The sequence below is a fragment of the Ostrea edulis genome, chromosome 1 (genome assembly GCF_947568905.1).
Source record: "Ostrea edulis chromosome 1, xbOstEdul1.1, whole genome shotgun sequence".
In the NCBI taxonomy this organism is placed as follows: domain Eukaryota; kingdom Metazoa; phylum Mollusca; class Bivalvia; order Ostreida; family Ostreidae; genus Ostrea; species Ostrea edulis.
The window spans coordinates 3,621,460-3,646,037 of NC_079164.1; the positions used below are offsets into that span (position 1 = coordinate 3,621,460).

At 35.5% G+C, this 24,578-nt stretch overlaps 2 protein-coding genes across 5 annotated transcripts in view; one reads left to right on the top strand and one right to left on the bottom strand.

Annotated features, from left to right (window-relative positions):
* Positions 1-152: 152 nt before the first annotated feature.
* LOC125664448 (ankyrin repeat domain-containing protein 13D-like) lies at positions 153-17,272 on the bottom strand. Its single transcript, XM_048897211.2, has 14 exons — positions 16,999-17,272; positions 15,139-15,274; positions 14,776-14,900; positions 13,968-14,013; positions 13,671-13,724; positions 11,177-11,266; positions 9,928-10,111; positions 6,876-6,942; positions 6,242-6,403; positions 5,501-5,780; positions 4,779-4,940; positions 1,999-2,099; positions 1,202-1,296; positions 153-812 (listed from the first exon to the last, which is right to left on the bottom strand). Exons 1-14 carry the CDS (start codon positions 17,098-17,100, stop codon positions 605-607), a joined length of 1,812 nt encoding a protein of 603 aa, XP_048753168.2. The 5' UTR covers positions 17,101-17,272; the 3' UTR covers positions 153-604.
* A 286-nt stretch (positions 17,273-17,558) lies between these two features.
* LOC125664445 (ARF GTPase-activating protein GIT2-like) overlaps positions 17,559-24,578 on the top strand; it is a 39,000-nt gene continuing 31,980 nt past the window's right edge. For 3 of the 4 annotated variants that reach the window (XM_056151044.1, XM_056151041.1, XM_056151048.1), the window contains exon 1: positions 17,571-17,730. In XM_056151044.1, coding sequence (XP_056007019.1) covers positions 17,673-17,730 — 58 coding nt within the window. In that variant the 5' untranslated portion in view covers positions 17,571-17,672. Of the gene's footprint in view, positions 17,731-24,578 lie in introns of all 4 variants that reach the window. The other variant, XM_056151038.1, reaches the window with a different exon arrangement.

Here is a 24,578-nt window from a genome sequence, read left to right on the forward strand (position 1 = left end):
ATATGTCAAAGGCAAAAACACTGGAAATGTAAATATATAATAATAAACACAAATTTTACCCGAATTTCTATCTTATAAAACCTCCGTGGATTTGAAATTGGTGTGAGGAATGAAAGCTAGATTGCTAAATTTGATAGTGAACAAAGACTTGCAGCATCAATGACTTTTAATAAATTAAGCAACAACATTTGTACTGATACACTTTTGTAACAAAATACTGTATGAATATTCTGCAGACTTGAGGACAATGAACACAAAGAGAGCACGATTTACCTGGGACAGCTAGTACTAAATGATCGATCTTGTTAGCAATGCCAAGTCGGCAGGGATGTTTGACAAATATTTCCCACACAGAAGCAGCTAGTATTTCCAACACAGAAGCCTGTAGCATCACATCTACACATTCGTTATTGGAGGAATGTAAACAAAATGGAAAGAGGCGCCGTGACAATTTCATTAAAAAGAGTTCAGGATAAAAAGATCTATTCCCTCAATGATATCCGATGCCATTTCACACCCGATAAAGCACAGGAACATCCTGCAGTTTTTTCTGAGAAGGTTTTAAGACCACCCACGAAAGGAGAGATGAGAATATTGCTGATATTCATTTTTCTTCCATAGACAACTTGAGGATTCTATCTAGCTCCTCCTCTTCCTGTTTCCGCAGCTTTTCATCCTCTGTCACAGTCTGCTGAGACAGTTTCAGGGCGAGTTGAAGGTCGTCGTCAAGGTTACTGCTGCTGTTTGGTTCGCTACTTATCTCCGGATAGGCTGTGTTCCCTGATTGTAGAGATAAACTTTCCGCTATTGCTCTGAAAAAGATCCATCGTTTATCGTTAATTTAGGAGTTGTTGCCCTTGCAAAATGTACAGTATGTATTTCATTTACTACTAAAAATATACAAAAATAGTGGACATTCTTAAAGGGAATGTTACATTATTTTCCGGACATGTTTAATTTTGTAAATATGATAGAAGTTACGCAGCCTTCACTGTATCTAACTAGACATTTAGTACTAACAATCTAATATCTGTATATAACTAGACATTTAGTACTAACAATCTAATGGGTAAACAGTAAATGGAACCCAAACAGTTGATCTTAATCAGATTGTTAGCATTGCATTCAGAAATTCTAACTTGATTTCATGCGCTTAAAAGTTTATCCAATCAATCCAGGAGAAAATTTTTCAATTGTATACCTTTGTAGAAGTGCGTCCTCCTCTCTTCTAATAGAAGGCAAAGGTCGAGAGGGCGGGGGAGGTCGGATGTTGTTTAAAGCTTCGTAAAACGTCAACTGTAATATATTACATACACAGTGTACATAAAGTTTTGAGGATTTTCACAATGAATGCAGATTTTAAAATTAGATCACTACAAGATGAAATGATAATGCCTTTCTCGGAGGACTCTACATCGGCTGATACTGGTATACAGAGCTAGGACACATTTGTTATGAATCAGATGATATTTAAAGGACTGAAATGTGTAATTAAAGGGATTATTGTGCTCTAGTAAAAATATCAGGTTAGCAGGGAAAGAAAGACCTGGACTGTATTAGGACTTTACATAAAGATCGAGGTTTTAACACTGATCAGATGCCCTAGTTAGAATCTTTGGTCAGATTCACTGCACAATGACTCGATTTCCCGGCACATCCTCCAGACTTTTAATACACAGATTTACTGCACAATGAACTCGAGCTCCCGGTACATCCTCCAGACTTTTAATACACAGATTTACTGCACAATGAGCTCGAGCTCCCGGCACATCCTTCAGACTTTTAATACACAGATTTACTGCACAATGAGCTCGAGCTCCCGGCACATCCTTCAGACTTTTAATACACAGATTTACTGCACAATGAGCTCGAGCTCCCAACACATCCTCCAGACTTTTAATACACAGATTTACTGCACAATGAACTCGAGCTCCCGGCACATCCTTCAGACTTTTGAAGACAATGTACCTCTTTAAATAACTCTCCAAGATAAGCTACCTGTTCTACGGGGTCAGTGTTTCCATCCATTAAACTCTGCTGAATGGCAAACTGTAGTAGCTGGTCATCCTCGTCTCTCAATCTCTCATGGTGAATATCACCTACAGACAGACAGACAGAACTGAGTACATCATTATGAATACTGACATTAATGCAGTCAGATGCATTGACTAGTCAATACTCCATATCTAAATAATACACAAACACTCCCAAACTCTCACAATGTTGTGTTGATATCTCTCTCACAGAAACACTCCCAAACTCTCACAATATTGTATTGATATCTCTCACACAAACACTCCCAAACTCTCACAATGTTGTATTGATATCTCTCTCACACAAACACTCCCAAACTCTCACAATGTTGTATTGATATCTCTCTCACACAAACACTCCCAAACTCTCACAATGTTATGTTGATATCTCTCTCACAAACACTCCCAAACTCTCACAATGTTGTATTGATATCTCTCTCTCACAAACACTCCCAAACTCACACAATGTTGTATTGATATCTCTCTCACACAAACACTCACAAACTCTCACAATGTTATGTTGATATCTCTCTCACAAACACTCCCAAACTCTCACAATGTTGTGTTGATATCTCTCTCTCACAATGTTGTGTTGATATCTCTCTCACATAAACACTCCCAAACTCTCACAATATTGTATTGATATCTCTCTCATACAAACACTCCCAAACTCTCACAATGTTGTGTTGATATCTCTCTCTCACAAACACTCACAATGTTGTATTAATATCTCTCTCATACAAACACTCCCAAAATGTTGTATTAATATCTCTCTCATACAAACACTCCCAAACTCCCACAATGTTGTGTTGATATCTCTCTCACACAAACACTCCCAAACTCTCACAATGTTGTATTGATATCTCTCTCACACAAACACTCCCAAACTCTCACAATGTTGTATTGATATCTCTCACACAAACACTCCCAAACTCTCACAATGTTGTATTGATATCTCTCTCACACAAACACTCCCAAACTCTCACAATGTTGTATTGATATCTCTCTCACACAAACACTCACAAACTCTCACAATGTTATGTTGATATCTCTCTCACAAACACTCCCAAACTCTCACAATGTTGTATTGATATCTCTCTCTCACAAACACTCCCAAACTCACACAATGTTGTATTGATATCTCTCTCACACAAACACTCACAAACTCTCACAATGTTATGTTGATATCTCTCTCACAAACACTCCCAAACTCTCACAATGTTGTGTTGATATCTCTCTCTCACAATGTTGTGTTGATATCTCTCTCACATAAACACTCCCAAACTCTCACAATATTGTATTGATATCTCTCTCATACAAACACTCCCAAACTCTCACAATGTTGTGTTGATATCTCTCTCTCACAAACACTCACAATGTTGTATTAATATCTCTCTCATACAAACACTCCCAAACTCCCACAATGTTGTATTAATATCTCTCTCATACAAACACTCCCAAACTCCCACAATGTTGTGTTGATATCTCTCTCACACAAACACTCCCAAACTCTCACAATGTTGTATTGATATCTCTCTCACACAAACACTCCCAAACTCTCACAATGTTGTATTGATATCACTCTAACACAAACACTCACAGACTCTCACAATGTTGTATTGATATCACTCTCACACAAACACTCCCAAACTCTCACAATGTTGTATTGATATCTCTCTCACAAACACTCCCAAACTCTCACAATGTTGTATTGATATCTCTCTCATACAAACTCTCACAATGTTGTGTTGATATCTCTCATACAAACTCTCACAATGTTGTGTTGATATCTCTCTCACATAAACACTCCCAAACTCTCACAATGTTGTGTTGATATCTCTCATACAAACTCTCACAATGTTGTATTGATATCTCTCTCATACAAATTCACACAATGTTGTGTTGATATCTCTCATACAAACTCACACAATGTTGTGTTGATATCTCTCATACAAACTCTCACAATGTTGTGTTGATATCTCTCTCACATAAACACTCCCAAACTCTCACAATGTTGTGTTGATATCTCTCATACAAACTCTCACAATGTTGTGTTGATATCTCTCCCACACAAACACTCCCAAACTCTCACAATGTTGTATTGATATCTCTCTCACACAAACACTCCCAAACTCTCACAATGTTGTATTGATATCTCTCTCACACAAACACTCCCAAACTCTCACAATGTTGTATTGATATCTCTCTCACACAAACACTCCCAAACTCTCACAATGTTGTGTTGATATCTCTCATACAAACTCTCACAATGTTGTGTTGATATCTCTCCCACACAAACACTCCCAAACTCTCACAATGTTGTATTGATATCTCTCTCACAAACACTCCCAAACTCTCACAATGTTGTATTGATATCTCTCTCACAGAAACACTCACAAACTCTCACAATGTTATGTTGATATCTCTCTCACAAACACTCCCAAACTCTCACAATGTTGTATTGATATCTCTCTCACACAAACACTCACAATGTTATGTTGATATCTCTCTCACAAACACTCCCAAACTCTCACAATGTTGTATTGATATCTCTCTCACACAAACACTCCCAAACTCTCACAATATTGTGTTGATATATCTCACACAAACACTCCCAAACTCTCACAATGTTTTGTTGATATCTCTCTCACACAAACACTCCCAAACTCTCACAATGTTGTGTTGATATCTCTCTCACATAAAACATGAAATGGTAACAGATATCCAGTTTTATTTTGTCCTCACCTAATCTTCTGTACTCCGGTGGAGAGTCAAAACAGGCATCTTCCACACAGGCGGAGATTTTCTCCGAGTCCTCTATAGTAGTGACGCCGTCCACGGCAGTCTCACAGCCATTTATATTTCCAAACGTAATCCTAGCATTCAGTACATGAAACAACGGGATTTCTGTCAAAGAAAAAGTGTAATGCACTGGCATTATATTACTTAATATCTCTCTCACTTTCATTCTGCTGAAAAATGTAAAATGCAATTATTGCAGAAATATGTAAAATGCAATTATTGCAGAAATATGTAAAATGTAATTATTGCAGAAATATGTAAAATGCAATTATTGCAGAAATATGTAAAATGTAATTATTGCAGAAATATGTAAAATGCAATTTTTGCAGAAATATGTAAAATGTAATTATTGCAGAAATATGTGAAATGCAATTATTGCAGAAATATGTAAATATATCATTGCAGAAAAATGAAATTTTGATTGTGTCTAATTCTTTAATTAAAACTGATATTTAATATCTTGTGATAGACACATCGTGTGTCTATATTAGACTGAAATATACTCCCGAGTGTAGCTGGTGATTAAATAGATAATGACGCTCAAACATGAGATTTATTTCTGGGCTATTAAGATGAATAAAAACATTTCATTGATTTCGAAAGGGTGCTATAAATTCAGTGTTACCAGATAGAAATATATAAACATTCCTCAGTAGAAAACCAACCTATCTTCACCGGAAATCCAGCTGGTAACTGCAAAGTGATAAAATCTCGCAATTTCTGAAAATGTGCATTGCTGGCAGCCATTAAGTCTATAATAGGAACAACCTGTTCTTGTAGCGATAGCGGGTAGTTTTCACACAGCCACAGAGTCGCTTTAAACTTCTGAGTCTTTTTCGATTGCTCGATCGGACGGCCAATATCACGATCTCCCAGATCCACAAGTCTACTGAAGTATTCTTCTTTTGTGATAGAACTGGGATTATAAGTTAGGGAGGACACATCCTACAAAACAGAAACAATTAGATGGACCACATTGCTCACCTGACCAGCTATTAAATATATAAACCTCTATAGTGTCCACTAATGACGAGCATGGTGTGTATAAACTTGAAATTTACAATATAATACAGATGTCAACAAATTAAATTATAGCACATATGGTTCTCAAGAAGATTTTAAAGATATTCTTATGTAAAACTTTAATCCTCATCTCAACTGTTGTCCCAGGGAGTGATGACTCATGTATGGGCTAAGCCTGCTGCCTAATTTCCATCAATTTATTGACTAGATACATATATAGGCTAAGCCTGCTGCATAATCCCATCAATTCATTGACTAGATACATAATATATAGACTAATCCCATCAATTCATTGACTAGATAGATATATAGACTAATCCCATCAATTCATTGACTAGATACATATATAATTTCTACAACACTAAACCTTTGATCACAATTACCCCATTGGTGGCCCCTTGTTTTTTGTTGTGTTCCTCAGCGACCCCCAGGAAGGACTCCAGTGGCGTCTTGTTACTTTTACTTTTGGATTTCTGCTTGTCTGCCTCGGACAAATGCTCAGTCCTTGTCTTTGTAATTAACTCCACATTTGATGCACTGAAAACCTACAACACAATTTTTGTTTCTGCTTTGTGCATCATGGCTATACTGTATATTTGTTTCTGCTTTGTGCATCATGGCTATACTGTATATTTGTTTCTGCTTTGTGCATCATGGCTGTACTGTATATTTGTTTCTGCTTTGTGCATCATGGCCGTACTGTATATTTGTTTTTGCTTTGTGTATCACGGTCGTACTGTGTGTTTTATTCTCAGTATACAAATAACATGTTTCTAGTTATAACTTAAAAGTTTACCTGCATTATAATCTGTATCTAATTTCAACTGGTTACCATAGTGATGAGTACAACCTTAGTCACTGAACAGTTATATTACCATATAAATCTCATTTCTACTTATAAACTGTAAAATCCAGGACTAGTCAGGATAAAATTACATGATTGTATTATCTTAATATGTAATCTGTAAATTCCTATCCTGTTGCACGACATGCTTTCCACAGAAAACACTCAGTTACCTTGGCATCATAACTGTTAACAACCTCTGATCTGTCACTTCTCCAGCCCCAAATTCCAGATTTATTTCTGTTCAAAAACAAGATAAATATTTTCAGATACCGGTACATGAATATAACTGGATAACAAGATAAATATTCTCAGATACCGGTACAAGAATATAACTGGATAACAAGATAAATATTCTCAGATACCGGTACAAGAATATAACTGGATAACAAGATAAATATTCTCAGATACCGGTACAAGAATATAACTGGATAACAAGATAAATATTCTCAGATACCGGTACAAGAATATAACTGGATAACAAGATAAATATTCTCAGATACCGGTACACGAATATAACTGGATAACAAGATAAATATTCTCAGATACTGGTACATGAATATAACTGGATAAATATTTTCAGATACCGGTACATGAATATACATGTAACTGGATAACAAGATAAATATTCTCAGATACCGGTACAAGAATATAACTGGATAACAAGATAAATATTCTCAGATACCGGTACATGATTATAACTGGATAAGAATAAAAATTCACCAATATAACAGAATTTGGAAAAAAGCAGTAAGTTTTCCCCAACATCAAGAAATCATATTCAACAAGATACAACAATGGAAATTCATATAGATTTTTGAAGGCAGCATTTAAGGCATGCAGATTCTCAAAGATTGTAGAGACACAGGTGGACACGTCATATGTTTACATTAGTCTATCCAATACGTACAGCAGACACAATTTCTACCTTTACATTAGTCTATCCAATATGTACAGCAGACTCAATCTCTACCTTTACATTAGTCTATCCAATACGTACAGTAGACACAATTTCTACCTTTACATCAGTCTATCCAATACGTACACGAGACAGACTCAATCTCTACCTTTACATTAGTCTATCCAATACGTACACGAGACAGACACAATCTCTACCTTTACATTAGTCTATCCAATACGTACACGAGACAGACTCAATCTCTACCTTTACATTAGTCTATCCAATACGTACAGCAGACACAATCTCTATCTTTACATTAGTCTATCCAATACGTACAGCAGACACAATTTCTACCTTTACATTAGTCTATCCAATACGTACAGCAGACACAATTTCTACCTTTACATTAGTCTATCCAATACGTACAGCAGACACAATTTCTACCTTTACATTAGTCTATCCAATACGTACAGCAGACACAACCTCTACCTTTACATTAGTCTATCCAATACGTACAGCAGACAGACACAATTTCTACCTTTACATTAGTCTATCCAATACGTACACGAGACAGACTCAATCTCTACCTTTACATTAGTCTATCCAATACGTACAGCAGACACAATTTCTACCTTTACATTAGTCTATCCAATACGTACACGAGACAGACTCAATCTCTACCTTTACATCAGTCTATCCAATACGTACACGAGACAGACTCAATCTCTACCTTTACATTAGTCTATCCAATACGTACACGAGACAGACACAATCTCTACCTTTACATTAGTCTATCCAATACGTACAGTAGACACAATCTCTACCTTTACATTAGTCTATCCAATACGTACAGTAGACACAATCTCTACCTTTACATCAGTCTATCCAATACGTACACGAGACAGACTCAATCTCTACCTTTACATTAGTCTATCCAATACGTACACGAGACAGACTCAATCTCTACCTTTACATTAGTCTATCCAATACGTACAGCAGACAGACACAATTTCTACCTTTACATTAGTCTATCCAATACGTACAGCAGACACAATCTCTACCTTTACATTAGTCTATCCAATACGTACACGAGACAGACACAATCTCTACCTTTACATTAGTCTATCCAATACGTACAGCAGACAGACACAATTTCTACCTTTACATTAGTCTATCCAATACGTACAGCAGACACAATCTCTATCTTTACATTAGTCTATCCAATACGTACAGCAGACACAATTTCTACCTTTACATTAGTCTATCCAATACGTACAGCAGACACAATTTCTACCTTTACATTAGTCTATCCAATACGTACAGCAGACACAATTTCTACCTTTACATTAGTCTATCCAATACGTACAGCAGACACAACCTCTACCTTTACATTAGTCTATCCAATACGTACAGCAGACAGACACAATTTCTACCTTTACATTAGTCTATCCAATACGTACAGCAGACACAATCTCTACCTTTACATTAGTCTATCCAATACGTACAGCAGACACAATTTCTACCTTTACATTAGTCTATCCAATACGTACACGAGACAGACTCAATCTCTACCTTTACATCAGTCTATCCAATACGTACACGAGACAGACTCAATCTCTACCTTTACATTAGTCTATCCAATACGTACACGAGACAGACACAATCTCTACCTTTACATTAGTCTATCCAATACGTACAGTAGACACAATCTCTACCTTTACATTAGTCTATCCAATACGTACAGTAGACACAATCTCTACCTTTACATCAGTCTATCCAATACGTACACGAGACAGACTCAATCTCTACCTTTACATTAGTCTATCCAATACGTACACGAGACAGACTCAATCTCTACCTTTACATTAGTCTATCCAATACGTACAGCAGACAGACACAATTTCTACCTTTACATTAGTCTATCCAATACGTACAGCAGACACAATCTCTACCTTTACATTAGTCTATCCAATACGTACACGAGACAGACACAATCTCTACCTTTACATTAGTCTATCCAATACGTACAGCAGACAGACACAATTTCTACCTTTACATTAGTCTATCCAATACGTACAGCAGACACAATCTCTACCTTTACATTAGTCTATCCAATACGTACAGCAGACACAATTTCTACCTTTACATTAGTCTATCCAATACGTACAGCAGACACAATCTCTACCTTTACATTAGTCTATCCAATACGTACAGCAGACTCAATCTCTACCTTTACATTAGTCTATCTAATACGTACAGCAGACACAACCTCTACCTTTACATTAGTCTATCCAATACGTACACGAGACAGACTCAATCTCTACCTTTCGAAGGAAATTTTGTCGGTGTCTACATAAGTTGTGACCACGGGGTTAGTGAGTCGAGCTGCAATGGCATCCTCTGAGGGCTTCAACAGGGACATGTCAAAGTCAGCCGGTAGAATCTGCATAGTCTCGGAGAAAACCTCTCGTCTGTCATGGTCGACTTCCATAGCTATAGCTCTGTCTTCTGAAAAACATGTTCGATACGGTTACCATGATTTCTCTATCTCTCTATCTAATATCTCTATCTCTCTATCTATCTATTGAAAGGCTGCTCATTCGTCTGAAAAACATGTACGATATGGTTACCATATTTCTCTCTCTCTCTTTCTCTCTCTCTATCTCTCTCAAAACCCTTATAGCGAAGCCCTGGGGACAAATAATTTTGATTATTTATAAATGTAATTTGTTATAATTCCAATGTTATTTATTACAAGTGTTTTGATTGGACAAAAATAAAGCTGAACAAGAGTTTATACATCAATAAATCCGAAAACGCGATGTATTCATACACGCCTGAAAACAAATAACATAGTGCGGGGAAACTATTCAAATTTTTGCAATTGTTAATGAAGTGAATGAATTGGAATTATAAAAATCAAACATTCTTTTTGAAGAATTTATCGATGTGTAAACTCCGGCCATTTTACTCACAAACTTAACATAAAAGTGCTTCACACTTTTATTCAGTTTGTGAGTAAAATGTCCAGAGTTTACACATCGATAAATTCTACAAAAAGAATGTTTAATCCTATAATATCTAATACTTTCACAATTTACACATATTATTCATGAAATTTTTTCACATGAATTCACATTTGATGCTTTTTTCATGGGATATGCATGTTAAATTTCTCATGTGAATAGTATTTACCAGTGCCTTTGACAAACTATAACACAAAATAAAGGTATTTACCAGTGCCTTTGACAAACTATGACACAGAATAATGGTATTTACCAGTGCCTTTGACAAACTATGACACAGAATAATGGTATTTACCAGTGCCTTTGATAAACTATGACACAGAATAATGGTATTTACCAGTGCCTTTGACAAACTATGACACAGAATAATAGTATTTACCAGTGCCTTTGACAAACTATGACACAGAATAATAGTATTTACCAGTGCCTTTGACAAACTATGACACAGAATAATGGTATTTACCAGTGCCTTTGACAAACTATGACACAGAATAATGGTATTTACCAGTGCCTTTGACAAACTATGACACAGAATAATGGTATTTACCAGTGCCTTTGAAGATATAACTTCTGCTCCCTCTCTCCCAGTTCATGTTGTCAAAGCCCAGCAGTGTAGTGTCGATTCTCACATTGGACCCTGTGCATTAAAACCCAGTATGTTAATCAAAGACTAGAATTAAAGTCAATTCATTTTACAATTAACAAGTAAACTCTACTACAGTAAAACACAGTTATAGTGAACCTCCAGGGTCAGCATGAAACAGTTCATTATAACCAAACTTCATTATACAGTAAAACACAGTTATAGTGAACCTCCAGGGTCAGCATGAAACAGTTCATTATAAACAAACTTCATTATACAGTATAACATGATTATAGCAAACCTCTAGGGCCAGCAAAAAACAATTTCTTATAACCAAACTTTGTTATAGCCAATAAAAGTTCCGTTATTTTCCTCTTATAGTGGAATCAATATCACTTCGCAATAAGTGTGAATTTGTTACAAGCGTGAATTTGTTACAAGTGTGTTCACTATAAGCGTGTTTAACGGTACTTATATCAATGACTCTGGTCAGCTCGGATTTTGGTGTGAGGAGGTTACTGATGTGTGATGACACCAGAGGGTCTAAGATGCTAACCATCATAAACCTTCACATATCACCAGAATATCTAACTTGGGTAGCAGCGGTGAAGAGTCTGTGAAATCTAGCTTGGGTAGCAGTCACTGCGGTGAAGAGCCTGTGAAATCTAACTTGGGTAGCAGTGGTGAAGAGCCTGTGAAATCTAACTTGGGTAGCAGTGGTAAAGAGCCTGTGAAATCTAACTTGGGTAGCAGTGGTGAAAAGCCTGTGCATTAGCCACTACACAGACAGCAAAGTTAATTCATTACAAAACTAAAATCTTAATGATAAAATACAGAATTCAAAATAAAAAAAAATCTAAATTACTGTCAACTTTGAATTGAACAAACAGTTCATTTGCTGGGGGTATAGCTCGTGTAAAAGTGTAATTTCCCATGCATGGAAATTAACACTGATGCTGTACATTAGTAAGTTAGTACTTATCTAACACTGATGCTGTACATTAGTAAGTTAGTACTTATCACTCTAACACTGATGCTGTGCATTAATAAGTTAGTACTTATCACTCTAACAGTGATGCTGTACATTAATAAGTTAGTACTTAACACTTTAACACTGATGTTGCACATTAGTAAGTTAGTACTTATCACTCTAACACTGATGCTGTACATTAATAAGTTAGTACTTAACACTCTAACACTGATACTGTACATTGATAAGTTAGTACTTAACACTCTAACACTGATGTTGTACATTAATAAGTTAGTACTTATCACTCTAACACTAATGTTGTACATTAATAAGTTAGTACTTAACACTCTAACACCTGAACACTGATGCTGTACATTAGTAAGTTAGTACTTAACACTCTAACACTGATGCTGCACATTAATAAGTTAGTACTTAACACTCTAACACTGATGCTGTACATTAGTAAGTTAGTACTTTGCACTCTAACAGTGATGCTGTACATTAATAAGTTAGTACTTAACACTCTAACACTGATGCTGTACATTAATAAGTTAGTACTTACCACTCTAACACTGATGTTGTACATTAATAAGTTAGTACTTATCACTCTAACACTGATGCTGTACATTAATAAGTTAGTACTTACCACTCTAACACTGATGCTGTACATTAATAAGTTAGTACTTATCACTCTAACACTGATGCTGTACATTAATAAGTTAGTACTTATCACTCTAACACTGATGCTGTACATTAATAAGTTAGTACTTATCACTCTAACAGTGATGCTGTACATTATTAGTAAGTTAGTACTTAACACTCTAACACTGATGATGTGCATTAATAAGTTAGTAATTATCACTCTAACACTGATGCTGTACATTAATAAGTTAGTACTTATCACTCTAACACTGATGCTGTACATTAATAAGTTAGTACTTACCACTCTAACACTGATGTTGTACATTAATAAGTTAGTACTTATCACTCTAACACTGATGCTGTACATTAATAAGTTAGTACTTAACACTCTAACAGTGATGCTGTACATTATTAGTAAGTTAGTACTTAACACTCTAACACTGACGTTGTACATTAATAAGTTAGTACTTAACACTCTAACACTGATGCTGTACATTAGTAAGTTAGTACTTATCTAACACTGATGCTGTACATTAGTAAGTTAGTACTTAACACTCTAACACTGATGTTGTACATTAATAAGTTAGTACTTATCACTCTAACACTGATGCTGTGCATTAATAAGTTAGTACTTAACACTCTAACACTGATGCTGTACATTAATAAGTTAGTACTTACTACTCTAACACTGATGTTGTACATTAATAAGTTAGTACTTAACACTCTAACACTGATGTTGTACATTAATAAGTTAGTACTTAACACTCTAATACTGATGCTGTACATTAGTAAGTTAGTACTTAACACTCTAACACTGATGCTGTACATTAGTAAGTTAGTACTTACCACTCTTCCACACTCTGTATGTATCACTGGGACACATTCTGGAGACTAAAGGAACTGTAAAGGAAAACACGACTCTGTTATTATAGTATAAATTCCTATACAGGTATCTTTCCCTCTTCACTATCAGTATCTCTAGAGAAATTCTCAATTTCTAATACATGTAGATCACAAGGCCAAAGGTGTGTGAGTAGCACATCATAAACACTTTTAAAATAGCAAAGAATTGAATGATGAACAATGAATTGCTGACAGATAAATACAGGATGATTTATGCTAAGAAACATTTTGGTTACATACCCCAACTCGTAAACTCCCACTTCATCTCCACGTAGAAATCTGGTGACTGTAAAACATAATTAGTTTAAAAATCATAAAACAGAATCAGAGCAGTTTAAAAACCAGTTCTCTATCAATTATAAAACATAATTAGTGCAGTTTAAAAGTTTGTTTCCTATTAATCATGTTATAAGATATAGTGACTGTAAAACATAATTAGTGCAGTTTAAAAATTTGTTCTCTATTAACCATGAAACATAATTAGTGCAGTTTAAAAATTTGCTCTCTATTAACCATGAAACACAATTAGTGCAGTTTAAAAATTTGTTCTCAATTAATAGAATATATGTCATAGACCAGTAACATTACAAAAGACTTAATTTTTTGCTATCAACTATCATGTAATTAAAATAAATTTTTATTCAGTATATACGTTTACACATACAAATATACCATATTATGTGTATACCAAGGATAACCCATGAAAGCTTGAAAACTTATTCAAAATGGGTCCTTTGATGCACAGATGTTTGCACTGGGGGGGGGGGGGTCATTATGTGGGAGGAAACTGGAAAACCCAGAGGAAACCCACGTGTCTGAGTGGGCGACAACCATACCCTTTCACATACAACCACTGTCGATCATGGGGATCGAACTCAGGTTGCAGTGGCGAGAAACAAGAGCACTACCCGCACACCCATGCAATGTCCGGGTACATGTCCATGCACTGTACATTATAGAGGAATTTGTTTTACAGGATCATTTAGACGTTGAATACACATTTGTAACATCAAAATCCTTACTGATTATCATCATACAATGGTACTACCTCTTTGAGTTTTTTCAATAGATCCGGCACTCCCACGGTACGTTTACTATATCTCTGGTAATCACGGTTCTCTAGCACTAACTGTACAAGCTCTGGATCACCCGTGCAGACAGCCTCGTGCAACACTGAAGAAATGTTTCATAACAAAATAAATTAAAAAAAAAAAAACATGAGACAACTGGAATACAGTTAATAAAAGATATTGAAACAATTGAAAAGTATTTCAGATTCCATTTTGCTGGCTTTACATGTGCATGGATTCACTAGGCTAGTGGAATCATTTGTTTAATCCACAGACTTTATCAATCAATTAAATTATACATGCATCACACAATAATGATACAAGCATTTAACACTAGTTACCTGACCAATATCCTTTGTTTTCTGCCAGGGTATTTGCTCCATGTCTTAACAAAGTTCTAGCGCTTTCAAGGTGACCTAAGACCACTGCCAAATGTAACGGAGTTCTTCCATGAGGGTCCTTCACTTCAATATCATGCTATCAAATACAGATATTATACATGTCTACAGTCCTGTAAATTACAAACGACTTAGATACACAACCATTCCCTAATAATAAATGCGACTACAACTATTTCTCTAATTAAACCATGTTTTGAAAATAAATGTCCAATTTTCACATGAATCATATTAAAATCACAGGCAAGGGCTTCCAACTAATGGCTCAGACTGGAAATCATTAACTTGAAATTTTAGAATGGTGATGAAAAGAAACTTCACAAGGGTTACAACTCTTGCAGTGGGTGTGGAGAGAAAGGTCTGTAACCTTCGTAACTTTTTTTAACCCTGACTTTGTAAGCCAGGCAACAAAATTAAGGGGAAATACTCGCTAAATGCAAGTTCAAAATTGAAATAACGAGTGAAAAATCACAAGTGATTGCAACTTTTTGCATGTGAACACAACACCCCCCTCCCCGATTTTTTCCGGATTTCCTTGGTGTATTGGCTGTACTTTGAAGTTTACAATAATTTTGTCTTGTGCATAGAAACACTTTACAGAATGAATATACAAGTATTGAAAAAGTAAAATAACTAAGGTCAAGGTCATCTCAGTCTGTGATGTGGAAGATGGTTTACTTCTGCACAATTTGGGCGTCTCAGAGACGTCTGATTTAAATAGCAAGCATGTTGATCTCGTCCATGTTTACATGAAACAACACATGAAAGTGTTAGTGTCACCGCTTCACGCGGGGTCCTTCTGTAGTCTATAGTCAAACACTTAGAGTTCGCGGGGTTTTTTCAACTAGAATTTTTTAGATGAAATTTCCAAAAGTTTTGAACATATAGTTTGAATTGGCGCAAACAGTCTTCAAGATTTCAAACCACATGATGTTGTAAATAGGTGGCAGATCTCTGGACAGTGAATTCGCCGTACAAGTGTACCCTACAACCCTCATCATGCACCAATGATACATGTATGTTGTCTGATAATTCATTAAATTTTAAATGAAAGAATTCTCAATATTATTTTTATTATTGCACTTTAAAGATTTTCCCTATATTTTAAGATGGAGACATGCTTGTTTTCTTAAATTCCTGTAAAACAGCAATTGATTGAAAAATGCTAGTAAAAGCTCAATTTTGCTAGTTGGAAAATAATCCACTAGCTAAAATTTGCTAGTAGTGAAAAAAAGTTAATTTCAATCCCTGAGAAGCCAGTGTTGAGAGAAAGGCCTGTAACCATGACTTGAGAAAAAGTCATTAGTGAAGTATAAGAGTTTGTAACCTTTGTAACTCTAGTAACCCTTCCTCCAAATAAAGGTGGTGGATATTTATGGATAACAGTACTACCACTTTCTATAAGACATATATTTCATATGCTAAAGAAGACAAAAAGATTTCCCCTATTGTAACCTGGTTACAAAAACTGCCACTTCGGGAAACTACTCCGATTTCCTGACATACACCAAAGAAATCCAGTATGTACAATCTTCGTTTTGATGTCAAGAGATACATTATATAAACAGAAAAGAGGTAAAGCCATAAACTTATTCTGCATCCAGTTTTCTGTAATTTGCTGCGCTTCCTCCAATGTTTGCATTATTAACATATTAAATTAATATGATTCACCTTTTGCACATTCTCTTTATAATTGCTTCGTGAAGTTTAAGATGTTTGATAATTATGTTAATCCACTTAAAAGCATGTACTAGTAAAACGAAACAAACCGTGAGAAATTCTTTAAATACTTAAGATATTTACATCAGATTTGTTGTTGGATAATTCTCGCTCTATACTCTGGGAATCATTATCCCAAACCAACCAGTGGATTGGAAACTCCTCCGCAAGTGATTTACCAGACATTGCTTGTACTAGCGATCAAATTCTAGCATTATCACAGCTGGATATGTCATTTAAGTGAGTCAATTTTTCTATTTAAAGAATTTCATTTCGGAAGAGAAAGTCTGGCCGTTGCTTCCGTGTAGACGACGTTTTATGGTTGTGGTAAAATTAAAAAGATGAATCAGTATTATTAAAGATATTTAAATCCCAATTCTGTGTAATCAATGTCTTTTTATCAATAAAGTCTTTTTTTTAAAATACCTTAAATGTGATACTTTTCTATGTTTTCACAAGTTTTATATTTTACGACAACAAAATACGAAACTAATGCCGTAGCGTTTTATTTCAATCAAACACATGTACTTGGTTAAATGTTCTCATTGGAAAAATCATAATAAGAAAATTAAAATTCATCTGCATTGTTACTTTTTAAAACAAAGGTGATTTACAAAAAGATGGAAAAGTTCGAAACCGTCATTGAAACATAATACCCTACTTCATATTTCTTCTGTGTTGTGGAAAATATTGGGAGGGTACCTTTTAACGTTTTTATGCAGAATCAGAGACTTTAGATGGTGCCTTTGTAGGTCCTCATGTCCAGGACAAAAGTAAGGGCGGCGTCTGAGGTGTGCGCCGACTGTACGGCCCCAGGTAAGTGCGAGATGGGGAGACTGGGGGTTAATCTTACACATCCGCGTATGAATCATTTCAGCCTTTGCTTTATCAACACCAAAACTTTAATAAACAGCAGTTGGCCGCTTTATCTTTGTCGCAGTAGTCACTATATGTGAGGTGCTTAAAATGATTTTTACGTGAACATTATGTTGTTTCATGCTTTAGTAATAAAGTATTCACTTACTAGATACCTCGAAACAAAGGCTAGTGGCAGTAATGGATCTTTGTGTGTATACTTCTGTCTGTGCTTTCTTTTCTCCCTGTATTTTGAAGTACATTAAACCTCGAAATGATATGTGAAATTTTTTGTCAATAGTTGTAATATACCATGCTGTCTTCAGAATACATTTTTACACATCTTGACAATAATTAGTTCTGATAGTCATCAGTTAGTGTTCTTGGGTTATATGGAGTAGGTTGAAGTTACTGTTACCTTTTTTTTCACTCACCGTCGCACTGCGTATGTTCCAAGACCTCCAAGAAATTTTCGGGATGGGGGATCCTCCCCAGGCAATGTTTTCCAGAGGGGTCCACAATAGGGGTGCACTGATATATCAAGACCTCAAGATATATATCGATATTGAAGTCCTTACTGAGTATTGATACATACCCTTCAATGCACCTACCGATATATTTCTTTATATTTATATTGCAAATCACATTTTCCTCTATGAACCAACCAATTTCGGCGCGCGACACAATCCGTTCTCATTGACTATGAACGGATTATGAACTTGCTTAAAGCACGCAACTGAGAGAGCGTAATGGTTTGGGGGAAAAAAATAGAACATCTGTTACAAAGATCTCGCAAGTCACACCTTTGGATTAAGATTGTAAACTTACGTGGATTATCATCCCAATCTTGCGGTCTCCTACCTCCAAAACACAGTGCACCTTGCAATGTTGATAAAAGGCAGAGTGAGACGAAATGTGACGTCATGTCTATGTGTTGACGTACCTCACAATAACTACTATGACAGAGGCTAGGAGTTCGTTTTATGCAACAAAATAGAAACAGTGTAAACAAACGGTGTTTTAGTAAATAAATATAAGAAATGAAAACTTTTGAGCTGTTCATGGTCAATATGAACAGATTTGGATTTGAGGCAAATTTTCTGTGAATCGCTACTGACCATGAACAGCTCAAAATTGCTGTTCATTTCTTAAGTGTATTTGTGTTAACTTTCAATACCTTTGATCCAGATCGACCTTGCTGATATTTACCTCAAATCCAAATCCGTTCATACTGACCATGAACAGCTCAAAATTGCTGTTCATTTCTTAAGTGTATTTGTGTTAACTTTCAATACCTTTGATCCAGATCGACCTTGCTGATATTTTATATGCAAAATGTCATCGAAAAAATCGAAATGCTGGAACTATTTCAGCAGTGAAAAAAAAAACCCTTATAAAAACAACTAAGCAAATTGCAGTCTGTGTTCAGCAGTAGTCACCACATCGGGAGGGACAACTGATTTGGTATTTCATTTGCGCTGGCATCACAAAATTGCTGTATCCAGGAGTCCGTGTTTGTCCAACTCTCTCTATTTTGTATTCCTTATAGGAGTTATGAGATTGATCACTGTTCGTTATTTTCTCATTTCATAAACGTAGCGAGACAACTTGTACCTTTGGAGAGGTTGACTATGTATATGCATGTGATTTTCTTACCTTCGTAACGGCGTCAGTTCGTAATGAGATGATCAATCAGATTTAGTGACTTATTGGGGAAAAAAAGTTGCTACTCTGTACGAAGTTCTGAATTTGATTGAAGTTCAGTGAATGATTATAATTCGTTCTCTCTCTTTTACTTTGTCCCTGGAAGAAGAACTAAGGAAAAGTTGTTTTGTGTTTTTATTTTTTCTTGTCGTCTGTTTTTGTTTGATTTACATTGAGAAATAATAAAACCCAATATATTGTGTATAATCGTTAAATCTGATATCGTATCGTATCAAATTTTTCTGACCAATACTCAGCCCTAGTCGTCATTTAGTATCTTACAAGTGACACTGGTGAAAAATAGGCAAAAATAATAATGTACTTTATCAATTTTGAGAGTGGGGTGGGGACCGTTCTTCCTTTTGGATTCGCATTTATCTTTTGTACAAGGTCATATTAATTAAGGAGGGGTTAGAGACCTCTATGAAATTTAATTCATTGTTTTGGTCCCTTTTTTTTTTAAAGTATATGTTGCACAAACCAACCCCCTAAAAATATGCTAATTAAAAAAAAAACTTACCTTAGTACCTACCTTGATTTTTTTGCCTTGGTATTAATAGGAAACAAATATATGTATACATATATATATTGGCCTGATCTTGAGATTTATATCAATTAATCAGGGCATGATTTATTCCTATGAATTATTGAAATAGTTCAAAATATAAGTTCTGCCTTAATGCATACAAAAGACAAAAATGACTTCTGCATTTCAACTTCAAGGGATGAAGATCAACCCGTTTTGCCAGTGACAACTATATTTTAAAGATCCTACACGACAACATGTGCAGATGATTTACCGTTGATATTTTGTATATGCAATAAGAATGTAATAATGAAATTAGGGTAACATTCATTCATGAGAAATGTGTGTTAAAAAGTATACATGTTATTTCAAATGGTTCTGCTAAGTACCCCAGTAATATACATGCATTGATATATGACATTATGATATATACATATAATGAATGATTACTTGATGATCATGTAGTTTTGCATCAGTTGTGATGGTGGGGTGGTGATGGTGGGGTCAGTGGTGGACACATTTTAGTGATGGTGGGGTCAGGGGTGGACACACTTTAGTGATGGTGGGGTCAGGGGTGGACACACTTTGGTGATGGTGGGGTGGGGGTGGACACACTTTGGTGATAGTAGGGTCAGGGGTGGACACACTTTAGTGATGGTGGGGTCAGGGGTGGACACACTTTGGTGATGGTGGGGTGGGGGTGGACACACTTTGGTGATGGTGGGGTCAAGGGTGGACACACTTTGGTGATGGTGGGGTGGGGGTGGACACACTTTGCTCTAAACTGTTTGGGTAATCTTCTCCAACAATTAATAATGCCCAGTAACAATATAACTGCATGACATTGTATAAATCTATGCATTTAGAATTGTTTAAAGCTCAATATCATTATATCATGTGCCATATATACACACGTAGGCTGCAATCAATGGGTGGGGATATTATTGACTCAAGTTAGGCTGCAATCAATGGGCAGGATATTATTGAGTTGAGTTAGGCTGTAATCAATGGTAAAGGATATTATTGAGTTGAGCTTAGTGAGGCTGCAATCAATGGTAGAAGATATTATTGAGTCTAACCAGGCTGCAATCAATGGGTGAGATATTGTTGAATCTAGCTAAACTGCAATCAATGGGTGGGAATATTATGGAGTCAAGCTAGGCTGCAGTCAATGGTAGGGGATATTATTGAGTCTAACCAGACTGCAATCAATGGGTGGGGATATTTTTTCACTGAGGAACTTTTGTGTGTAATACTCTGATGATTCTTTAGGCAGGGTTATTGTACTATTATCAAGTGTTTCAAATGCATTGAAAGTGCTTTTTAAAAAGCTCTCTGACTAGCTTCAAGATGGTGGATGATCACTTTTGATTAATCATTAATTTTTGAATTTCTAACCTCTCCTTACCCATATGTGTTAATCTGACATGAGAGCTTGCAGAATGCAATCAGAGATTAAGAGGTGGGGTTTATTACCAACACAGGGTTTTTGCAATGTTTAGAAGGTCCCCATATTGGAAACATCGTGGTGGAGAGAAGAAATTGATGCAGATACCGTACTGAAATTTCTTCCTCGTTCAAGGACCACAATATAAACCTTCATGAGAGTAGTCATATCTTCAACTGAATGTAAATGACTCACTGACAGTGTTAAGCTAATTCTAGTGCATGTCATAAAGTAATGCTATTCAATATCCAGCTGCACTAAAAGTCATGATTATTATCAAAAGGCATCAGGCCAGAGTTTGAATAGTGTGTGATATGCTGGTTGCCCGTTTTACTTTAAAACCTGAGTGAGTAATAAATTGATATGTGAAAATAATACTTTAATTTGATATTTATTCTTCACACCTATGTGAACAGTTGTATTTACATGGAGAAGTGGTATACACTGTTATGAATCATGAAGTCTATATAATAACATAATTAGTCTATACTAGTATGTGATACATAATGAATTTCCTCAGCACTGATGACTGTAGAATGAAAAATTTGACATTCGGTGTATTGATCTGTAGAGAATAGCCCAGAAATAGAACACAACTTTCACTCGGGAGTCTGCAGTGCAAATCGAATTGCAGAAACCATATGACAAATTAAGAATAACCTTGAATAATCGAGTATGTGTGAAATGAACTCACTCAGAATGACCTTGAATCATTGAGTATGTGTGAAATGAGCTTGCTCAGAATGACCTTGTAGCATTGAGTGTGTGTGAAATGAGCTCGCTCAGAATGACCTTGTATCATTGAGTATGTGTGAAATGACCTCACTCAGAATGACCTTGTATCAATGAGTGTGTGTGAAATGAGCTCGCTCAGAATGACCTTGAATCATTGAGTATGTGTGAAATGAACTCGCTCTGACTGTGAGTGTTTTTATGTATTAATGATATAGTGGATTAATTACTCATTTAATTAGATAAGAACTGATTTCCTGTACACACACAGTCTATGTAATCGGGTGTAACAATGTGGAATTTATATTTTATGACTATAACAGTAGTATGTATTTGATATAGGCCTTCAGTCATGTTCCTATCACGTTTATTTATTCTACTTCAACATTGATGGATGGGGAGGGGTGTGTGTATGTATGGGCCATTATTGTAAGATTTTGTTGCATTGTTCGATTACATTTCATTCCTTAGACTTAAAAGTTCCGATTCATTGACATCCCCAATGTTTCATTATTGTCATCATTACACAAGTGCTCCAGCTAAACAGTAAATTGTTGTACTTTTAGAAAAAGCATTTTAACCTCTTGAGAAGCAATCATACATTTCCTCTGCTGTACAAATCAACTGTTAGAAGTCTTAAGTATAAAGCATGTGGTTTCTGATTTATGATATTTATATCAAGAGGGTCATTTCATTTGTAAATAATGCCTGTTGTTTCCATGCTACATCAGGGACCCTCTAAGTATGTAGGATATCACATGTGCATTATATATGTTTTAAAACTTACGGTTGAAGAACAAAACAAAATTTATGTGTTTATGAAGCTGTGTATAGCCATGCTAATGTAGCGATGACTCAGATGATATCAAAAGCTGTGTTTATTGTGCATTTATTTATAACATATGTATAAGTTATAAAATGTAATAAAGCAAAATATAATTATAACTGTTAATGTTGATAATTGTTAATGTACAGTGTGTATATTGAAACACACAGAGAGGTGATATTTATATACTTATAAATCAATCATCTCATCAATCATCTTAAAAAATCTAATTTTCGTAAACACGTGCTTATATATATATATATATCATACAATATAACTTGGTAGTAAAACACAGTAGTGTAAATTAGTAGTAGAGGTATGATTCTGAAGTTAAGAGACAGGTTAATTTGTAGCCAGGCTTTCACTATTTACTGGATGGAAATGATTGAATCATGTCATGCATGCTCATTAATGCCTTCAGCAGGTATTGTCAGAACTCTTTGCCTATTAGCCTTTCAGCATCTGGTAGCAGTCTTACTCCTAGTAACAAGTTGTTGGTGAGATGTAGTTTTAATCTTCTCCCCTTTGCCTTTGTGCTTGGTTTGGCTGATATTTTTTTGTGAATTGGGAGGCCTCCGAGGGGGAGATGTTATCGGGACCCTTATCTACATCAGTGTGTTTGACAGGGTGCCTACTGGTGCTCCACCAGATCAAGCGTTTCCATGCTGATTAAAACACCGACAAATCGGCCCTAAAAACAAGATTTCAGGAAGGGAGGGAAAAAAACATTGATGTGTTTACTGCTTCCAAAATTACAAACGTACAACAGATCTGAAGTTATAGTAGAAATACTCTGAAGTATTCCAGTATATTAATTTGTATTTGAAGAAAATCTAAGTTGGCGTTTAAGTAGAGATTTGATGGAGTCTGTGATTAGCATCAGAAGCACTGAGATTGTGTATCAGATGTTAAAACATATGGCTGTTACTGATAAACACAATACACTCAGAGTTAGGTCATCAATGTGTGATCAATATTCACCGTGTACAGAAAATGAAATCAGGTTACTACTAACTAATGAGTCGTGAGTGCAGTAGCTCTATAGCCTCATTATTTAGTCTATAGCCTCATTATTTAGTCTACCGCAGAAAGTGTATTAACTTACTACCTTGTACAAAATACATAGTGTACCGTGAATGACCTTTATTGTTTATTTTGTTCATAATTTGGGGGTGTTCCCTATATATCCGCATATTTTATATCCAGTGCAATAAAATATTTTTCATTCAATATTTGAATGCATGCATTTACGGAAAACAAGATTGTTAGAAGTTGATGATTACATTTGAGATTAATGTAGGCTGAAGACTGATATGTTTTTTCAGGATTTTAATGCAGTTTTCTATGTTGATATTTTGTATGACGTGGTGCTTTTAGAAAGACATATTAATAAGCCTGTTTTTTTGACAGAACATATTAACGTAATGCATTGTCTGTTTGGCCGTCTGTCAGTCCATAATACTTGTTTTTATTTATCCAAAGTCATACCTTCAAGGTCAAGGTCACTGTTAACTTTGATGAAATTTGTTTCACAGTCTGGGTCACCATTATTTCATTTTTTGTTCCAATATGTT

What these genes read in the sequence shown, in the direction of transcription:
- LOC125664448 (XM_048897211.2), bottom strand. Translation starts at nt 17,100, where the DNA reads ATGTCTGGTAAATCACTTGCGGAGGAGTTTCCAATCCACTGGTTGGTT. An exon ending in TATTGAAAAAACTCAAAGAG is followed by an intron (nt 14,014 to 14,775) that starts GTAGTACCATTG and finishes TATGTTTTACAG; the next exon opens with TCACCAGATTTCTACGTGGA. An exon ending in TTAACAGTTATGATGCCAAG is followed by an intron (nt 6,404 to 6,875) that starts GTAACTGAGTGT and finishes ATTGTGTTGTAG; the next exon opens with GTTTTCAGTGCATCAAATGT.